Below are 21,656 nucleotides of genomic sequence, written 5' to 3'. Positions count from 1 at the left end.
TATTAAGCAAGTGCAGTTGGGTTTGAGAGGGTGTTTCTTTTTTTTTCTTCCCACTTATAACTAGTCCAGATGGTTATGCAATTCACAGACTCAAATGTGTCCAGATTATGAAAATCTAAAGGCCTCCGTGTTTGAGTTGAGTCCATATGTTTAGGCATTGTTGTTACTTGTGTGGGTCCACATAACTTGTTTAAAAATCTAACAGTGAAACTTATATTTCCAATATGATCCAACTTGGGATGTTTTTGTCCTTCCTCTTGTTGATAAAGTAGGACAGCGGGCTGGATGGTTGTCACCTCTCAATTGATTGCATTTTCCTGTGAGGAAGATGAGAAGAGATTGTAAATAATTGAGATAAGTGTTAATCACTATAAACAAATCAGCTTGTGTTACGTTAGCTGTCATCAAGTAAGCTCCGATTCATGGCGACCTTATGTACAAAAGAACAAAATATTGCTTGTTCCTGTGTCATCCTCATGATTGCCAGCATGTTCAAGTTCATTGTTGCAGCTCTTATGCCAGTCCATCTCATTGAGGGTCTCCCACACCCTCACCGGTGCTCAGTTTCACCAATCATAATGAAATGATTGATCCCTCCCATCATAAGGGAGTTGAGCAACATTCTGGTTTCATTAGCTCATTTTCAGAAGTAGATCACAAGGTCTTTCTTCCTGTTCCATCTTAGTCTGGAAACTCTACTGAACTCTGGTGCCACCATGGGTAATCTTGCTAGTAGCTGGAATCTGCTGCTATAGCTTCCTTCATTTCATATACACACTATCACATATATAAACCAGAACCCTGCCATCGAGCCAATTCTAACCCATAACGATCCTATAGGACAGAGTAGAACCATTCCGTGGCTTTTCCAAGGCTGCAGTCTTTACAGAAGCAGACTGCAGAGTGGCTGGTGAGTTCCAACCATCGACCTTATAGTTAGCAGCTGAATACTTCATGACTGCACTGCCAGGGCTCCTTAGCATATAGAGAAAACTTTGTTTGAAAAAGGAAATTTCTACCACATTAGTCTAAACTGAAATAGGCTAGTAGTCCTGAAATGTTAGTGTTTATCTGAGTTTCTAAGAAGCTGGTTGAAAATACAGGTTTTAGAGCCCCTCTGCTAGGGATTCTGATGCAGTAAGAATCCAGTAACCTGCATTTTTATCAGATATCTGAGTTATTTTGTGGTCTCTGCCAGCATTCTGTGAGAAACGTTGATCTTTTCTAAAGAATAAATTAGAAAAGTAAACTGGCAGAATTCATACAGAACCCCTGCCCGCTTGACATTCCATTCCATTGACATTGTTGTTACTGTTATGTGCCATTGAGTTGGACCCGACTCATAGAGACCCCTCCTTGGGTTTCTGAGGCAGTATCACTACAGAAGTAGATTGCCCAACCTTTCTTCCGAGGAGTGGCTGGTGGGTTTGAACCGCCAGCCTCCTGGTTAGCAGTCAAGTGCCTTAGGCACTATGCTACCACAGCTCCTCCATTGATATTTTTTATTGTTGTTATGTGCCGTCGAGTCAGACCCGACTCATAGCGACCCCTCCTTGAGTTTCTGAGGCAGTATCACTATGGAAGTAGATTGGCCCATCTTCCTTCCGAGGAGTGGCTGGTGGGTTTCAACCACCAGCCTTCTGGTTAGCAGTCAAGTGCCTTAGGCACTAAGCTACCAGAGCGCCTCCATTGATATTGTTGTTGTTGTTACGTGCTGTCAAGTCGGCCCCGACTCATAGCAACCCCTCCTTGGGTTTCCGAGGCAGTATCACTACGGAAGTAGGATTGCCCAACCTTCCTTCCGAGGAGTGGCTGGTGGGTTTGAACCAGCCGTCTGGTTAGCAGGCAAGTGTTTTAGCCACTATGGTTGGTAGAATTCGCACTGAATCCCTGCCTCATGGATGTTTAGTTACTATCTCTCCTCTCAGCCGTTTGCCTGTATTGTTCACTGTAGCATGGGTTCAACCACTTGCCTTTGGTTAGGCACCCATCCCTAACACACCATTCCCACTCACCTGTGGCCCTCTTTTGTACAAAAGGGTCAACATATTGTCTATAATGAAGCATTTTTTCCAGCTAGCCATCCTCAGGGTTTAAAATACTACATTTATTAGAATATGTAACTCTTCCTCTTACCGTTTTTCCCCTATAGTTGTGGTTTGGTGAGAGAGTAGTGGCTGTTTAGCTTCTAGTTTTCACTTGAGTTTCGAGTACCCAGAGGGTTTGAAGCATGATTCTGAGTACCATTATTTCACATCCAGAAATTGCTTTTCTTTGTTTATTTGGTTGAGATTTATTAAACACCCACTGTTTACTGAACATTGCTCTTGGTGCTAGGTGTCACTACTGGGGAAAACAGACAACATTGCTGTCCTGGTGGAATTTACATTCTAGTGGAGGAGCGGGGAGGGTAGAATAAGGGAAGGGGGATAGAGCACTAGGAGGGAGAAAAGTTGCAAAGACATTTTATAGGGTGGTCAGAGAGAAAAGTGACATTTGAACAAACATTTGAAAGAAGGGAAGCGAGTGAGGTGGTGGATGTTTGGAGAGATAGCAGTCCAGGCAGAGGGGACATCTTGTGCCAAGGTCCTGGAATAGCAATGTGTCTTGGGGTTGAAGGAATAGCAAGGAGGCCAGCAGGGCTAGGGTCACGTGGCAAGGTGGAGAGAAGGTCAGAGAGGAAACAGGAGTCATCAGGAGGATTTGGTCTTCTCCTGGTAGTGAATGGGAAGACATTAGAAGGTGCTGAGCAGAGGAGTGACAGTCTCCTTGGCGGCTGTGTTGAAAGCAGACTGTGGCGGGGAGCAAGGTTGGAACCAGAGGGACCCGCTAGGAGGGCCCTGTAGTAATCCAGGCAGGAGTGGATGTTGGAGTGACAAGGGTCAGCAAGGATGAGCAAGCAGAGTCTCCTGATGCTTTCGTGGAGGACGGGAGAGCGAAAGTGGATTCAAGGAAAACCGTTGGGCTGAGTCACTGGAAGGATGGGGTTCCCATCAAGTGAGACAGGGAAGGCTGTGGGTGGAGCAGCTTTTGGGTGAGAAAATGGGGGATTCCATTTTGGAAATATGTTTGAGCGGCCTGTTGACATCTAAGGGAATCTGCTGGAGGCAGTTGATGTGTGAGTTTGGTGCTCAGGAAATTCCACCTGGGAGTTTTTTAGCATGCAGGAAGGCCAATCGTATATGTGAAAGTTGACTTTTAAAAAATTGTTGCTTTATATTTGAGCCTGTTAATGTATATGTGTGAGCTCTGGTAGCGCAGTGCCTAAGGCATTTGACTGCTAACCAGAAGACTGGCGGTTCAAACCCACCAGGCACTCCTTGGAAGGAAGGTTGGGCAATCTACTTTCACAGTCACTATGAGTCGGGTCCAACCAGATATATATGTGTGTGTGCTTGTGTGTCTCTCTCTGTGTATATATTTATGTATATATAAAATTAGCAGGATTGTGTGTGCATATGTATGTGTGTGTGTCTGTACAAATATATTCCTTCTAATTATACTTCATAGTCCATTGTTAACAGTTTTTGTTTCCAAAACAGTAACCCCCAGGCTGTCTTTATTCACCAAGTCATTCTGTGGTTTGTAATGTGTTCCTCCAGATTTACCTCTGATAATAATAATAATAATAATTATTATTATTATTATCTAGCCCTGATAATCATTTGTATTACATTAATTGCCAAATTGGGCTTGTTTTCACTCCTTTGAGCATTATATCTTGAAACGGACTGCCACTACTGAAAATGAGAAAATTTGAATATCTCTTGCTAAAATGTCTCCCATGCAGTAGGTAACAGAGCCTTCAAGAATATGTAAACTGTGGGGTGAGGCTTCTCCATCATGTGACTGACCCTGCTTGGCATACTTCAGCCATGATGGCACAGTCCATTTGTGTAAGCAACTTGACAGATGTCCGGAGTGAGGCATCACATTGGATGGTGTCTGCTAACGAATCCAAAAAGGGAGGTGGGGGGGGGGAACTTCTAAGGATTATCTTTTTTTAGGATTAAATTTGTGCCATTTAACTGTTTGATAACCCTGTAGATATTATTACTTTATTAAAACCTTATACAATTTTTCCACATGGTGTCAAAGTAATGTCAGTGAAAATGATGTTGTCTGGACTCATCAAGCTAAAGTCTGTGCCTTCTGATTACAGATGAGTTTTTGTCTGAGTTGCTCTAGTTTTCTCTCAAGCCCTTTGCTGGGCGAGCTAGACTTAACAGTCTCCATTAATTTACTCTGGCACTTCACTCGGTCAGACAGGCCATGAACACGATGGTCGTTAATAAATTTAAAAAAATCCTGCAGTGCTCCTTTTTAATTGATGTCCTTCATAAATTGTATTTGCTGAAGATATAATTACTCATCAAGCGGCAAAAGCAAATCTACCTCCAAGTACAATGAAGATGTTCTTTTGTGAAATTATTAAGATAACAGAAGTGTGACATGTAGAGTAGTTTAGTTCTGCTTTATAATGATATCTTCTGGGATTATATCTTTGGGGATCTATTAAAAAGTGGAAAAGGACCATCACCAGTGTACCTTATAAATGCCCCTGCCTTGCAGTGGCCATTTCCATGTACATATGTATGTATGTATGTATATGTACAGGTGTATATACACACACACACACATCTGTTGCCATTGACTCAGTTTCATATCATGGCGACCTCATGTGTTAAAGTGTAGAACTACTCTATAGGGTTTTCTTGGCTGTGAAATCTATGAAGCAGATTGTCAGGCCTGCCTTTTGTGGTGTTACTGGGTGGGTATGAACTGCCAACCTATCAGTTAGTAGTCAAGTGCAAGCTGTTTGTGTATATGTATATATGTACACCCCACATAAAGCCTATTATATTAAAATTTTGAGATACCTGCAACGGGTCATAATAACGAATAGGTGCTTCTTTGTGATGCACATCAAAACATTATTGTTATTACTGTATTATTAGGTTAAAGATGTTTTAGGGTATCTAGAAGTATTTCTTTAATGTTTTTTATGCATAGAAAAGTACACTATATACTGTATTCTCAAACAAATATTTAACTAACTGATGTTAGATACAAATCTACCAGACTGTTCTGACATAAGTACAAATTTGACTTAAAGACAGACTTGGAGGACTAAACCGTGTACAAATTCTAATTGACAGATTTAGGAGTAGAACTCATTCACAATCCAGGGACTGCCTGTATATAATAAGGTGTTTGCACAACGTCCAAATCACATAGCATCCTAGTTCATACAGTATATCATGGACATTAAGCTATGCGTGACTATAGTTTAAAACTGCTGGAATTGGCCTAATAGTAGACTGGTTATTTATTTCGTAATATTTTTGTATGCCCTTCAGATTAGTTAACTCTGTTTCATAAGATGTTAGTTTAATTTGCTTTTGTTTTTGACTCTTAAAATTGCACAGAAGAACCTTATATGGCTGAGTAGGGGGATCTTGGAATGAACATTGAAAGAGGGTTGCCATCTAGAGTTTAGAAGTTGACCTAATTAAGGTGACTAACAATGGGTAATTTAGAAATTTTTATTTAGTTGATTGATAAAGCTCAGAAATTTTCTCATGGAGTAAAATTAGTGTATCAGCTTTTTAAAGAATAAAAAAATAACATTGTTAATAAAAGAGACTTGGAACAAGATTTTCCAAGTGTTTTTGTAGTGTTGGAGGGGAGTTAAAAGAAAATATTTCACTGCCATTTTTTTTTTTTTTCTTTTTTGTAAGTAGTGTTTTACCACCTCTTAAACTGTAAGCTTTATCCACGTAAGACCCTTGTCATCTTTCCACCACTTGGTTCCAATGACTACCGTAATGTCTGGCACATAGGAGTAGGTTTGTCATAAATACTTATTGAGTGAATGAACTGCACCCCTTCTCAGAGCCTTTATCTTTATGTTAAGCACTGTGGCCTATTGTTGTAGTTGTTAGGTGCTGTCAAGTCAGCTCTGACTCACAGTGACCCTATGTACAACAGAAGCTAGGTGCCTTGAAATACCTTCTGCCATTTTCTAGCATTTAGTAAAATATATAACAGTAAAGTTTTAAAATTCATCTGAGCACTGAGTGAAACATGAGAGTTCTGTGGATACTAGAATGTATAGAGTGTGAGGCAGAGGGATGCTAGGCATGGTTGTTTGAATGTACGACCTGGGGCAAGTGCTGGACCCAAAGCCTCAGTGTTCTAATCTAGAAAACAGGGATGATAATTGTATTTGTCTCACTAGTTGTTGAGAAAATAAATTACATTTAGTCTCATTTTGGGAAAATTACATCAGTGTATGTAGAATGCTACCCCAAACTAAACCATTGCTGTTCTTTGTTCATACAATGTATCAGCACTGCCTTCAGTTGATTCTGACTCATGGCGACCCTGTAAGGACAGAGTAGAACTGCCCCATAGAGTTTTCAAGACTGTAAATCTTTATGGAAGAGTGCCACATCTTTCTCCAGTGGAGACTAGTGAGTTTGAACAATTGACTTTTTGGTTAGTAGTTTAGTGCTTAACCACTGAACCACACTAAACACTTAGTGAACCTTAGTTATCATCAAAAAATCAAGTGATGAGTTATTTCAGGATAGATAGGTGACTATAGGGCACTGAAGTTAAAATGTGCTCAATCTGTCTCCCTTCCTCCCTCTCTTCAGTCAATATCGGAATGCTTGAGATGTGCCAGGTGCTGTTAAATCTGGAGGAGATGTGGTGAACACAACAGGTGGAGCCCTTCCCTGTGGACCTACAGGGGTTTCTTTAAAACAATGTGTTTACTCTGTCCCTGTCTCTTAGAACATGAAGTAAATTTAATTGTACACAATTCACTTAAAGTTAATTGTTCCGAGGTCATTAGTGATCCACCCCAAAGGATCACTTTCTGTTTGTTCTTTACCGAAGTAAAGCAGGATTCATAGGTCACATTTTAAAATAAAAAATAAAATTCGTGTTAGCAGATAAGGTAAATCATATAGAAGGTGGCACACAGACCACTTCACCGCTTCCATTGGGATCTATTTTACCATCATGGTAGGGCTGTCACATTTAGCAAACACAAATAGAGAATATCTCTGGTAGCACAGTGCCTAAGGCATCTGACTGCCAACGAGAAGTTTGGTGGTTCAAACCTATCAACCCAGTAGCCACTCCATGGAAGTAAGACTGGGCAATCTACTTCCATAAAGATTTACTAACTCAGAAACTTAATGGGTGTCACTATGAGTCGGAACTGACTCGATGGCAGTGGATTTGGGTTTGTGGTTTAGTAAAGTTTGAAAGAATGTCCAAAATAGTTCCTAAGACATACTTACACTAAGAGGGGGGGGAAATGTTGATCTGACATTCTGATGTCACCTGTGTCCCAGCCATTTGCACGGGAGAAAGACAATCACTTGCAACAAGTCAGTGTTTGAAGCCACCTTTGTAGGAAGAGATTTTACACAAACAGAACAGAAACCTTTAGTTCTATTTGAAATGATTTATAACAGTTCCCGCCTGATCACCAAGTGTTTCTAAATTAAAGGCCATTAATTAAGGCCTTATATAGATACAAAAGATACGCAAGGAGTGCTTTGTAATTCCAGCTCAGTACTTCAGGTGAGAGCTTTTCAAATTACGTGGCCCACTGGAGCCACCTGCTTGACTAAACGCTGCGCAGCTCGCGCGTGGCTCGTCACTGCTCCACGGCAGCCCCGCCTTGTTACTGATTTTTCTCATTTCTCCAGGGCAAATACTAATTAATGGATACAATTCACAGCTGATTAGCTGTAGTTTCTTCAGTAATTACATTCGCATACTAACTGTTCAGAAGAGGATTTCTAACCCAGTTCTTATTTCACTCTAAGCTTAATTTGTTTTTTGAATTGTTTAGGCCCTTAGTTTAATAGCCATTTTATTTTTCTTTGTTGTTTTAGGTGCTATTAGATAATAAGTGAGTTTAATCTTGGAAAAAAAAAAAAAACCCTCTCTGATAATGAGCTGTTTGCCTTAAATGGATTTCTAATTCCCAAACAAAACCTACATTTAAATAACATTAAAGTTGTGATACAGGGGGGAGGATGGCTTGGGGAGCCAATATTAATGTGTGGAATACACATCGCTGTCCAAGTTCTCACACATATCTAAAGAAACATTTGAGATGCAGATCTGCAGGTTCAGTTGTATCATTATTAGTTCATCAAAAAATGTTATGACAGAAACCCATACTTTTTCTTACATATATTTAATAGAAGAAGCCTTTGTGTGTCTGTGTATGTGTGTGTACACAGGCCTGAATGCACCATACACTTATTTTTGATGTCACATGCCTTCCGACAAACCAGATAAAAGTCTTTCTTAAGCACTCACAAATACATCTTTCAGAAATCCCTATGAAGATACTTATCCACATACATTTGAGTGCACAATGAGAGTCTTTCTTTTGGCCCATTGTGTGGATGTGCACTTAAGTGTCATTTTCCAGGCTCGGATTTTGCTTCTGTGGACCACAACAGTCTTGGGAACCATTAGAATCTTTCATAGAAATCCTGCTTAGTGTTTGGATCCCTTACATGATAAAGGATAGCATGTCAATCCCGCTTCCATACATGAATCCTACAGGTTTAGACTCGAGGGACTAAGAACCCCTTTTGGTTTTGGTTTATTGGCAGGAAGATTATGTGATTCTTCCGTATCTATATTCTGTTTTGCATAGTTTCTGAATCTGTCTGCGTACCTGTGTATCTATATATTTGTCTCCTTGAGGAAAATGTACCTTTTGCTTTAAATAATTATTTGCTATATTTAGTATTTATATTAGAAAATGGAAGGAGTCCTGGTGGCACAATGGTTAGAGTGCTCGGCTGCCAACCAAAAAGTTGGTGGTTTGAACCCACCAGCTACTCTGTGGGAGAAAGATGAGGCAGCCTGCTTCCATAAGGATTTACAACCTTAGAAAGGCAATGGAGCAGTTCTACTCTGCCCTGCCGACCACTATGAGTAGAAATCAACTCAAGGGCAGTAGATTGGGTTGGGTTTGGAATGGGCATATATACATTTCACCCTATGTTTTATTTGATGCATTAAAGAAGGTGGGGATACACTTTATAAAAAGAAGGGCATTCTTTATCCATTTAGGAATCATGACAATAATACCACTCTACGTAATTATGTTCACAGAGCCTTTCCATATTGCCAGACTGATAGCAGAATGTTTAAAGCAACAAAATGTGCCTACTTTACCATTTGAATCTGAAAATCCATTTCTGCCAAAACCCAAGTTTTACATTTTGATAACAGATCCCTAGAAGTAAAGAGCTTATGTCTGAAATGCTGATACAGTCTTATTTGTGGTGGTATGAATGGGCTATTGTGTTAGGGAATTAAATAAAAATTGCTGTGTTCATAGGATTCCGCTGATTTTTTAAACCTCTTTGCACTTAATGTTACATTGAGAGATTAAATAGCACTGTTTTCAGCAGCTCTGATGCCTATAGATAGCATTTTAAGCACTGTTTGGAGATTTGAAAAATATTCTTTAGTCTTATTATTTATTTATATTCCTGCCACTCCCCATTCACTGGAAAATAGAATTGGAGTCTTGGGAATTGAATTTTATTCCCTTTAATTCACATTTTAACCTACCCACATTTGTGACATCTGTTCTTGAAAAGTAAGCTATGAAATCCCAACATGCTTTAAAAATGTTCAAGATGATTTTCTTGGAAACTCTTTTCTTTCTAACCTTTGACAAATACCAGTCCGATAAATAGCACACACTGGCAACTAGTTGGCCAAATGCTTCACTGTTACTCTTGATGAGAAACAAAACTGTTTTCTACAATTATTTAGTTTGTTTCACTCTATGCTTTATTTTCCAAAGAAACAAGCCCAGTGCTATGAAACTTCTGCCGTATCTCACATTTGGTCTGAGTAGAAGTACCGATTTATCAAGTAACAATAGCGTACTTGCCAAATCACATCCGAAAATTAAGTCAACAGTCATAATTCTTTATTATGCTGTGTATTTACATAAAATGATCTGCTTTCTTGTAGTTTGGAAATAACAACAATTACATGAACATGGCTGAAGCTAACAACGCGTTCTTTGCTGCCAGCGAGGTATGTATCTACCTTTCTGTGTGTTTGTGTTTCGTGTGATATTTAGATAATTTAATAGGCTTGCAGGAAAAAGCAAAGTATCCAATTTTTCTCCCTTATGTGGCACAAAGTAACAACTTTGGAGAAGAAATGAAAATGGTTTATTGGTAAAGAAAATAAACCTGACTTTATAGGTTGTCCAGAGGCTGTTACTAACATTAGTAGCTTCACATAAATTTCTTGGTGGAGAAAATGTATATGCAAACAAGCATATCCATATGAGAATCTGTATAAACAATACATTCCATGTAACCAAGCAAACTGTACTGGTATCTAAGCAGGTAAGTGATTATTTTGGAAACCAGCCTGGAAGTGACTTTTAATAGAAAATATTTTAACTCTGTATCTATAAGGGATAGTTTAAGGTGCTGTGATTTGGGAATTATTGTGACAATGGTATAGTTTCTTGGGTTTTTGGTGTGGATGACAGGAAATGAGTGTTTGTTTATTGCTCGAGCTCCACAGCCTAGGACAGTGCCTGACATGCAGCAGGTGGTGCTCAATCAGTGTGTTTTTTGAATTAATGAATGAGCATGCTCTGAAACTTGGTCTTAGATAGGAAAACTGGGTTTGTCTTCAGTTGGGGGGCAAATGGGATAAACATCTTGTTGCTGTTTTTGCTGTCTTCCCTATTTATTGACTTAGGGCTGCTAGTCTGGTTTCATTGGTCTCCTCTCCAGAGAAACCTTGATCTTGACTAGATTAAGTAAATGGTTCCCTAAGCATGGTAGACTGTGTGAGATAGAAGGTTTTAAAAACAAGAACAAACAGAAGTGAAATTGGTCTCCAAATGGAACGTTTTCTCTTGCAGTTCATATAATAAAAAGTCTTCATTTTCCAAATATCTTCAAATATATGAAACTGAACTAGTTTGACCCCAGAGAATGAAAATAATCACAGCTTCACAGGCGATCTTGGTACAGGGAAGCAAGTGATAGAAAAGAAATTAGCTTTACGAAATTATTAGTATAAATGGGGAATCAGGAAGTCAGGGTAGTTCCGTATTAATCATTTTTACAGTGACCATCATCTCTCTAAGCAAGAAGACAGCTCAGAAAAGGGAGCAGTGTTTGGCACGGCTCCTGCGTTGTTTGTGACAATGAACACAAACCCCATCTGGAAGGACAACATGATGTTTCATTCTGTAGGATTTTTCTTCCTACATTTGAATCAAACATTGATGAAAGCTCTACTGCCAGCAGCTGTTCAGAGACAATTTAATTCCAGCTGTGATAATTCACCGTGTCAGACATTGGCTGTTATATGTTGATACAACAGTTCTCCAGATTTGCATTTTTATCAAAAGGAACAAATGTTTTGAACATTTCAGTACAGATGGTATTTAACCATGTACATACTACTTTAACATGTTCAAGGTAAACACTGAAAAGTCAGTATCTGCCAAAAAAAATCATGTCAACTCTGAATGATCAGTCTAATGTGGGTCATATGGCATATTTGTGAAGAGCCAGTGTGTTTTTTGTTGATTCCGTAGTTACAGTTATCATCTCAGCCACTGTTGTGGGTTACTGTCTTCTCTAAGGAATACTTAGCTTTATATTTGATATATTACCTGTCTTTAAAGGTGGCTTAAGATTATAGCATTTTCTTGGTTATATAATATAGTATAATTTTATTGTATTGTTTTATTAGGTTACAATATAGAAGCATACTAAATCCTAACTTAAAATTAATTTGTCTTGAAAAAAATTACACTATAGGGACATATTATACATGATAGCTCTGTGTTCCTTAACAAAAATAAAAATGAAAACCTCCTTAATTTTGACTGCCTGGCATAGGAAGTGCTTTATGGTAGAGTTTAAGTAGTAGTCTTATGTAATGATTTTACTGTACATCTTTTCTTGAGCAAAGTATAAAGCCCAAGTAAATGTTAATGCACTGCATTATTGCATACACCTAATTTCCCAATAACTGCGTTAAACGTAAATTTATTTATTTCTAACATTTTAATGAGTGCAAACTAATTCAAGAGGACTTTAGGTTTGAGTGCTGTGAAATCTAAATTGCTCCTGAAACCAATTCCCTTCACATAGATAGTGCCCTATAGATAACACTACGGGGACTAGGATACTCTGAGTTTGAAATTCACACATATGCTTTATGTTTTTGGTCTGTGTCATGATTACCCTGACCATTTTGAAAGTACCTTAAATATTTATTGAAATAATATTTCAAGTGTTAATTACAGTGGTAATGAAAACAGCCAAATGCCACATATCAAGAATGAGTGTTTATCCGTATTGTTAATGTGATATGTTAGATTTCATTAAGCAGTAATGGGGTGGCAAATGAGTCACAAATTACAGTTGCATCTGTTACTAGACCACATTAGTGCCAAAATAACAGCAAATGCAGCCATAGGGTTACGTTCATTAGCCAACCACATTTGTGGCCAATTCATCCCTTTGTGTTTGAGAATGCGGGGTACCACACTAAGAAACAGACATCTTTGGGGGGGGTCACTATGAAAATAGATATGCCGGAAAATCTAATATTTAATGTCAGCTTTCAAATGTCATATTAGGCAATAACATTTTTGAGTATATTAAATTTGCTGAGAACCTCAAGATGTTTAGTTGTCCTGCCCTAGCCTCCCATAGCCCGGGACCTTTCTCTTTCTGGTGAGTTACAAATGGTGACAGCTGCCAGATTCTATATACTCGACATTCCCCCCACCCACCTCCGCCCCGAGTTTATTCCTATTTTCTCTCAAGTAGTTACCAAGTTACATCATCATCGATAGTTTGAAGAATGATTTCCATCTCTTAATTAGTTCTCCTAGCCGAGTGTAGCAGATTCAAATTATCTTGCACCAATTCATTCTTTCAAATACTGTAAATAATAAATGAAGTCTAACTTTGAACTTCTGAGCTGGGAATAAAAAATATCTGTGTGAGCCACCAACAAATATGCTAGATCTTGAACCTCCCTCCCCATCTCCCACAAAAAAAAAAGAAGAAGAAGACCAACGAAGTTCTGTTTTAAGAAAAATGATTCGTGTGTTTCAGCAAGACAAACCCTGATTTGCATCACAAGGCCCTATTTTAAAACACTGTCTTTATGAATCTAGGTAGCAGGAAAACAATGCCTTCAGATTTACTTAGATCTTGAGAAATAGCATTTGTTCAAGTAAGTGAGTGACATCCATGTGGTTAGTTATATCCATATGAGTGCTGTTCTCTGCTTGTACATATAGATAGTCCTTGGAAGTTGAAAAACTGATAGAAAAATGTACTAATGAACACATATTAAAATATTAATATAAAACAACCCCCTTATAGTTTAAATAAAAGCACTGACACCTTTTAATATGAGCAATGATACTCCTGATCTAAAATGTTGTATTACAAACAGTAACTATTTCCATAGAAGCATTCGTTGCACTTGGGAATATTCCAGTAAGGAAATTAAAAAACCAAACCGCAAATTTAATATTGCTTGTTTTATATGTTGTAGCAGAAAGTAAATATGTGTAATGTTCACTTCTGGATTAATGTGTGTGCACCACAAAATCGTCAGCATTTTATGAAGCATGTGGATAATGTAAGCGGTTTGAGCTGTTTCACTAGCATATCAATAAAGTGGCAATTTGTTATATAGCCAAATCTGATGTCGCTGATGCTCCAACTAACAACAAAGACAGATGTTGCTAATTAAGTACGCATTAAAAAACTGTTAATACTGATACTCCATTAAAACCATATGATAATGAGACTTAAATCTTTAATCAGAATGATCAGCAAAACTTTATGTATGGGAATCTGTGTTTAAGATATTTTCATTTGAGAAATAAATATTTGGCCTAGATATATAATGTTTCCACACAGTTTTTCCCTCCTTCCTCCTCCCCACTCCAAAGAGAAATAAGATAGAGAAGCAGAAAATGAACATATCTGTGTTTTCTTTCCTTTTAGCAGACATTCCATACGCCCAGCCTCGGGGACGAGGAGTTTGAAATCCCACCCATCACGCCTCCTCCAGAGTCAGACCCGGCCCTGGGCATGCCTGATGTTCTGCTACCCTTTCAGGGCCTCAGCGACCCATTGCCTTCCCAGGGAAGTGAATTCACACCCCAGTTTCCACCTCAAAGCCTGGATCTTCCCTCCATTACCATCTCAAGAAATCTCGTGGAACAAGATGGTGTGCTTCATGGCAGTGGGTTGCATATGGTAGGTACCCTATTTCTTGCTTGCAAGTGTTATCACTTGTACTTCTCCTGGCAAAGATCTGAGCACATGTTCTGAAATGTGCTCCTACCTGTGGACACGTGGATCGTGTTCCTAGTGCCATTTAAGGTGTAGGAACTAAATGCATCCGTGATGTTGAACAAGAGGGCATTGGTTGGTTGACAGTCATGTGAAAGAGGACATGAGTCTTGGACAAATGAGAGCCTTCTTATTTGAAATGGTTTTTAAGAAATCTGATGCATTGGTTTGGAAGCTGCTGGTCTTTCCTGACCTTTGGTTTGACACAGACGTGTGCTTGAGTTGAGTTGGCCCAGAGATTTCACAAATGGAAGCTTTTATTATGTGTCCGGGTCTTTTCCGTATCTGGGATTACAAAACAGTGTTTATGAAACATGGCTTGCTCCTACCTCAAATGAAATCTCAAACTGTGATAAAAAGAAAAGGGTGGGAAAAATGCTTATAATCATCAGAGGAAAATAGAGAGCGGGTTCTTGTGTGAAATATACCTAATTGTGTTATTTAATGTCATAAACATTGAATAAGGCACTCCAGAGAGCCCAGATTACTAATGCAATAATTTTGGTTCTATTTTTCTTAGTGTGCAATTATAGTCAACAGTCACCAGAGTAAATCTGCTTAAGTATTTTAAACTCTTCTTCTGGGATTGTTTTTTGTTTGTTTTGTTTTGTTTTTTTTGCATTTGTGTCTGTCTAGGTGAGGTGCTAAACAGACATTTAAAAACAAGATTAATAGTTTATAGGGATTTTTTTTTTCTCCTAAACCCTAGTAAAATGAAACAGATGTGTTAGTATAACAAAAAACAAATCCTATTGCTTGTTCGCGTATTTCTTTGCACATTAGGGCCGTGCTGGTGATGTTGATTGGTTTCATTGCTAATTCCCCAGATAACAACAGATGATTACGAAATATGTAGTGGATTAACGGTGCAAAGATTCAGTGCGCTCTCTCAAATATAAGATCACTTTCCCAAATAGGATTGTGGCAACATAATTTTCTTTGCCTGTGATCTTTTGTGTTTGAGCTGAACATCCATGGTTTTATTTTTATTTTTGATTTTTGGTCAGAAAAGAATGTGGCGACCAGTTGGGAAATAGTCATTAAGTATTCATAAATGTTCCTAGCCATCACAAATAATTGTTTCCACTAGACTTTTTTTTTTTTTTTTTTACATCTCTGTCCCTTTGACACTGGAATGGAGGCTTCTGTTACCCTACAATCAGGCTTGCAGTGTTGTACCTGGAAAATAATAAAAATAAAAGGGTGTATAGTCACCAAAGGAGTTGGCCAGGGCTCACTTGTTCTTCACAGATGCTCAGTGAGGCTAATTGAAGTTGTGGAAATAGTTAAAGGACCATCTAATGTATGCTAAAATGTGTACTTTATTAAATTGGTAAATATTTATTAATAATATAAGAATCTGCCTTTAAATTAAACATCTGATGAATTACCTTGCCTTAAAGCCATAAAACTGTTATTGCTGCTATAAAAAAGTGTAAAGGAGGCATTTTGACTATGAAATTTCATTTCATGGTCAATTGAATTTACTATATTGGAAAGAACTAAAGATGGAATCATAAAATAATTATGATATTCACATACACTTAAAGAACAATGCTTTCACGGGCCACCACTGGGAGAAAGGACTCCATTTTTAATGCCTCTCTTGTAATGTATTGCTAATCACTAAAGCAGTTGAATTATTTCATTGAGTTTTAAAAGTACAGGTACTTTAGCTAAATGCAGGCTGTTGTCCCAGTATTTACATGACCCTCATCACATTTACTGGTGCCTTTTGGAAGTTTTGCTAAACCAGAAGGCTATTTATTTTGGCTTGAAACAAACTATTCTTGTTGAAAATTCTAGTAGAATTTCACCTTGAAGAAATGTCATGGGATTTTAAATCACAAATGTTGGAAAAAATAAAATATACTAGGACAGAATTATGATGAATACAATGTGTCGTTGGCTTTGTTCTATGTACTACCTGACATGTTCACCTATAAACTTGAATTCAGAATCGCCAGAGGCATGGTTAAAAATAGGTTATGTCAAGGTTCCTCTATATCTCCCTCCGGGTACCGAGTTGGCTGGCTACATCATAATACTCCACAGCAGCGTCCTTGGAGATTTCCCTTAGGAAGGTCACCAGAAAAATAATAAATAATACTTTATACATCGTGCATTCGTCTTCCCAGCGTGCACTGGATATTTCATACCTTATGCACGTCAGAAGTTTTATTAACCAAATGAATATGGCTGTCGGTGAAGGATTGCGATGGTGAATTAGGACTATCATAGAAGCAGAAAAGCCAGCTTGTTTATGTTGTATTGAACCAGCTTTCCTTCAGAGCTTCATTGGTTTTGGGTTTGTTTTGTTTTTTTTTCAAAGGCAAGGCAATTTGTTACGTTACTGATTATTGCATTATTGTTGGCAACGAGTACAACATGTTTATCTACCTTACATTCATGCCATTATATTTAAAAACAGAAAGCAAGAACAAAAAAGGAGGAGATGAAAAAGAGTCTAACGATTAGCATTCACAGCTCAAAATATGCAAATAAGTGTCCCCGTATTCAAAAGTCGAAATGCTGAAAAATTGAGCGTCGGGGCGTGCTTGTGGGACTTCAAAGCACAACCTTGGTTTGCTTGTTGTGGATTCATGTATCTTAAAACAGGATGTGGTTGGCAAGTTGAAATCAACAATATATTTTGGTTATAAATCTGTTACCTCTAAGCATTATCATCAATTCAGATGATCATCTGGAAATTATTTTAATCTATAAAGGATTGCAATTCTAAAAACCTACAATGTGCGCTCCAAAGAGCTTGCTTGCTTTCTTTCCTTTTTTTTTTTAACACCTCTCTATAATCTGCCCAACCTGCTGAGTAGCATTGACATCAGTAGTACATCAATTTCAGAAAGTGGATTATTTTTACTAGACAGCTATTGTGACATATTGGGTCAGTCATAAATGAAAGATATTCATGCAAGCATGCAATACTTGTAATGAAGTCTCACTCTGACCTTCTGTATGATTGATTCTGTAATTTAGTTTTCTCAGGCAGTGCCTGAAATGAAATGAAATCATGTTGAACAAGTTTTGAATACCCACAGTGCACCAGGAGAAGAAAAATCTGCAGCCCTAGAGGCTTGAGAGAGAGCAGTTGAACGATTTATCTCCATGCTATTATAGCCTTTGCCAGCATTCAACATTTCTTTCTTTCTTTCTTTCTTTTCTTTTTTTTTTTTTTTTCTTATTTGGCTTAAGTACTTAATTCTGCAGGTAGCTGTAAATGGGAAAATAAAATGCTGTTCAGATTTAAAATGACAGGACAGGAGTATGTGCAGGGGACTGATAAAATATCTTGAATAGAACTGACCTTTCATGTAGCTGAAAGTTACTGGGGATTCATCCTCATAATTACCATATAGATTATTTTTATTTCTTTCCTGCAATGAAACATTTCAGAGAGCAGTAGTGCTGATTGAATGAAAATTGAACTTGTTAACATTCTTTTCAGCTTAGCCTGTTGTACATAACAGAAGGTTAGCTTTGATGAATTTCAGAATTCTCTTTGATATCTAAGAAACAGACAGTAAAATAATTGTCTCTAGTCTGATATTTTGTATGCCCCCCAAAAGAGAATTTATAAAACACACTGATAATTCATCCACTTTTTCCTCCATACATTATATTTCATGTTTAGAGGGCTGACACTTTCTGTTTGATATTACTTTGGTTTTTAATTGTGATAGCACATATTTATGGAAAATGCTACATTGGGCTCTAGTAATAATCAAACGTAGTTGTAGAAAATTGAAAGGGATGATAGTAACAGAGGTTTATTTGAGTATGGTAGGTTTTATACCTGTTAAAGAAAGAGGAAAAAGTCCTATAGAAGACACATATGCAGAAAGAAAAATAAAGATAAGCTTTTAAAATATTCATAAGACTCTTAAGTCGTAATCTGGACAGATAACGTTTTTGATCAGAAAAATAAGAATTTATTAAAATAGTACCTCTAAAATTTCTAGGCATATTTTAGGAGTTTTACAGTCATTTGATATGGCTCTAATTTTGCAGTTGAGTTATTTTTGTTTTTACAAAATGACCTCCATGCCATTTTTATACTTTTTTTTTTTTTTTTTAAATCTTACATTAAGAGAAATAGCAGACTTTCAATTAATACATTGTTTTAGCAATGTTGTTTAATGTGTTACAGATAAAACAGTTATTTCATGGGTCATTAATGTGTTTAATGTGTGGAACATTCTATTAAAACAAGCCCTTATTATTGTTATGAACATGTTCATTGCCGTTGTCAATACAGGCTGCAAAACTAAATCCTACAGGGTGATTACCATTTAGTCATTGGGGAAGACCAGTAATTTCTCATAAAAATGGAGTGATTATTTCAGTAATTTGGTGAAGTTATGGTTAAAAAGTATTTTCATTCTAAGTTAACAATAGAGAAGGATTAACTTATATAAGCAGGATACTTATTTTGAATGGAGTAGAACCAGTCTTGTTCAAAGTATAAATTATAAAAGTGAAACCATATTAACTTTAGCAAATATTTACTGAGCACCTACTATGTGCTATCTATTACTCTTTAACAGAGTGTGATTATACTCTCCGTAAAATTGTTCTCTTGATTTCTAGTGTCTCCTCCATGTGTAATATAAAAGTTCAAAGAGTTAGATGCCTACTTGAAAGGTGCTTATTGTCAAAAGCCAATTTTAATTTAGCTGTTACTGTACCTTGACAATGGACCTCTGGCAACAGAGTGGTTGAGTGGTTGCTAACCAAAGGCTGGCAATTCAAACCCTTCAGCTGCTCCACCAGAGAAAGATGAGGCATTCTGCTTCCATATAGATCTATAGCCTTGGAAACCCAACGGGGTAGTTCTGTGTCCTGTAGGGTCGCTATGGATTGGAATTAACTTGATGGCAGTGGGGTTTTTTTCTTGGCAATTGTCTTCCAAAAATGTCTATGCCACAGACATTTTTATAAGCTGACTTTTGTTTTAGGGAAAATAGCTTTGTACCATAAACACCCCAAACCAAATCTATTATCGTGGAGTCAAATTCTGGCTATAGTTGCCTTATATGATAGAGTAGAACTACCCCATAGGGTTTCTAAGTCTTTCTGGAAGCAGACTGCCACATCTTTCTCTGACAGAGCGGCTGGTGAGTTTGAACCACTGATCTTTTAAGTTACTAGTTGAGTGCTTAACCGTTGTGCCACCAGGGCTCCTTCTTTGTATCATACAAAGTTTACAATAATATTCTTTATTCTTGACCTGTAAATACTCACTGACCCTGAAGATATGTCTGACAAGATATTGCCTCTAAGATTGAGTTAACTTTAAGGTCATCTGCTAAAGTAATGCGTGTGTTCCAAACTTCTGTTAAACCCAATTAGCTACTGTGAAGCGTTGATACATGCTTATTATTGTTTAAAACATTTAAGGGACCTGTCCCTGGAGAAGGACATCATTCTTGATAAAGCAGAGGGTGAGCGAAAAAGAGGAAGACCCTCAACCAGATGTACTGACCCAGTGGCTCCGTCAGTGCGCTCGGGCAAAGCAGCAGTTGAGAGGCTGGCACAGGTCATAGAGTTGCTGTGGGCTGTCACAGATTGGACAGCACCTAACAACAAGAACAGGGCAAGTTGGTACTAGAAAGCTGTGCTGTGGACCATCTGTAGCTGAGTGTCACCAGTATTTCCCATTGGTTCAGGGATGGTAGAGAGATCGTTTACCACTTAGATTCCTGAATAAAACTGACATGATGGCTCAAGCATTTTTTTTAAAAATTACTTATTTTTTTAGTGTGGCAGATATATTTTATATAAAATAAATTAGCCATTTTGACCAGTTTTGCAGAGTACAATTCAGTGATATCAGTTATATTCACAGTATTATGCAACCATCATCACTGTTTGCAAAACTTTTTCATCACCCCAAGCAGTGACTCAGTATCCATTAAGCATTCATTATCTTCCCGTTCTAACTCCACACCCACAGCCCCTGGTCACCACTAATGACTTTCTATCTCTATGCACATGCCCAGTCTAGATCTTTCATTTAAGTGGGATCATATCATATTTGTTCTTTTGTGGCTGACTTATTTTACTCAGCATAATGTTTTCAAGGCTCGTTCATGTGGTAGTATGTATCAGAACCTCATTTCCTTTTATGGCTGATAATATCCCATTGCATGTGTGGACCACACTTTGTGTATCCATTCATCTGCTGATGGATACTTCGCTTGTTTCCACCTTTTGGCTATCATGAATAGTGCTGCCATGAACATTGGTGTACATGTTTCTTGAGTCCTTGCTTTCAAGTGTGTGGGTATGTCTGGCTCAAGTATTTTTCAGAGTGGATTTTCTCAAGTGGTAAGGGTTACTCTCTGTCCTGTTACCTCATTTCTTTTTACTCACAGCACTTGTCACCATTTGAAATGGTCTTGTTTGCTTCCTTATGGCCTATTTCCTCCCTGCCACAATAAAAGCCCTACCAGGGCAAGAGCCTTGCTTTTCACATTCACTGCCATCATCCTGGGCCTGGAGCAGCAGCAGGGCTGGCATTTATGGTCTCAATAAATTTTTTATTGTTGTGAATATATGAATGAATTTTTATTTATTAGTAAATAACAAGGAGCCCTGGTGGTGCCCTTGTTAAAGCATGCTAAGCTGCTACCTGAGAGGTCGGCAGTTCAAACCTACCAGCTGCTCTATGGAAGAAAGATGTGACAGTTTACTTATGTAAAGATTTACAGCCTTGGAAACCCTGTAGGGCAGTTCTGCTTTATCCTGTACGGTCACTATGAGTAGGAATCAACCTGAGTTTTTTTGAGCGAATGACATGATGTGAGTATGTGGCAATGAAAGGATACTTAGGTCTTTGTTAAGACCATCCCTTGACTCCTAAGCTAAAAATAGAGGCTTATTTAAGTAGAAACAGCTGTAAAAGTGGAATTCTACTTTAAAATGATAATTTAGGACTAAATAAATAAGCATGAAAGTGACTCCTTGGTAAAACAAAGGAGTTATAGGGTACATGAGTGAAATAATTGTTTGATGATAAACTCTTGAAAATATCATTTTGCTAAGAAACTATAAATTAACTTTAGGGAAGACTGTTGTTCAGAAAACTTCATGTGTAGGGATATTTGATTATAACCCTGGGAGTAGTTACTAAGCAGAAATTATCTATTTCAATGTAGATTTTGATGCATGTGTGTGTGTGTGTGTGTGTGTGTGTGTGTGTGT

The 21,656-nt window shown here is 37.8% G+C and overlaps 1 protein-coding gene across 1 annotated transcript in view; it reads left to right on the top strand.

Annotated features, from left to right (window-relative positions):
* Positions 1–21,656, top strand: part of TOX3 (TOX high mobility group box family member 3) — a 146,892-nt gene that overhangs the window by 98,399 nt on the left and 26,837 nt on the right. Inside the window, exons 2-3 of the mRNA XM_007947040.2 lie at positions 10,039–10,104; positions 14,082–14,336. Coding sequence (XP_007945231.1) covers positions 10,039–10,104; positions 14,082–14,336 — 321 coding nt within the window. The remainder of the gene's footprint in view (positions 1–10,038; positions 10,105–14,081; positions 14,337–21,656) is intronic.

The sequence above is a fragment of the Orycteropus afer genome, unplaced genomic scaffold (genome assembly GCF_000298275.1).
Source record: "Orycteropus afer afer isolate SDZICR_OR568_19922 unplaced genomic scaffold, OryAfe1.0 scaffold00009, whole genome shotgun sequence".
Lineage (NCBI taxonomy): Eukaryota > Metazoa > Chordata > Mammalia > Tubulidentata > Orycteropodidae > Orycteropus > Orycteropus afer.
The sequence above is the reverse complement of the archived record's forward strand: the minus strand, read 5'-3'. Positions and strand labels throughout refer to the sequence as shown.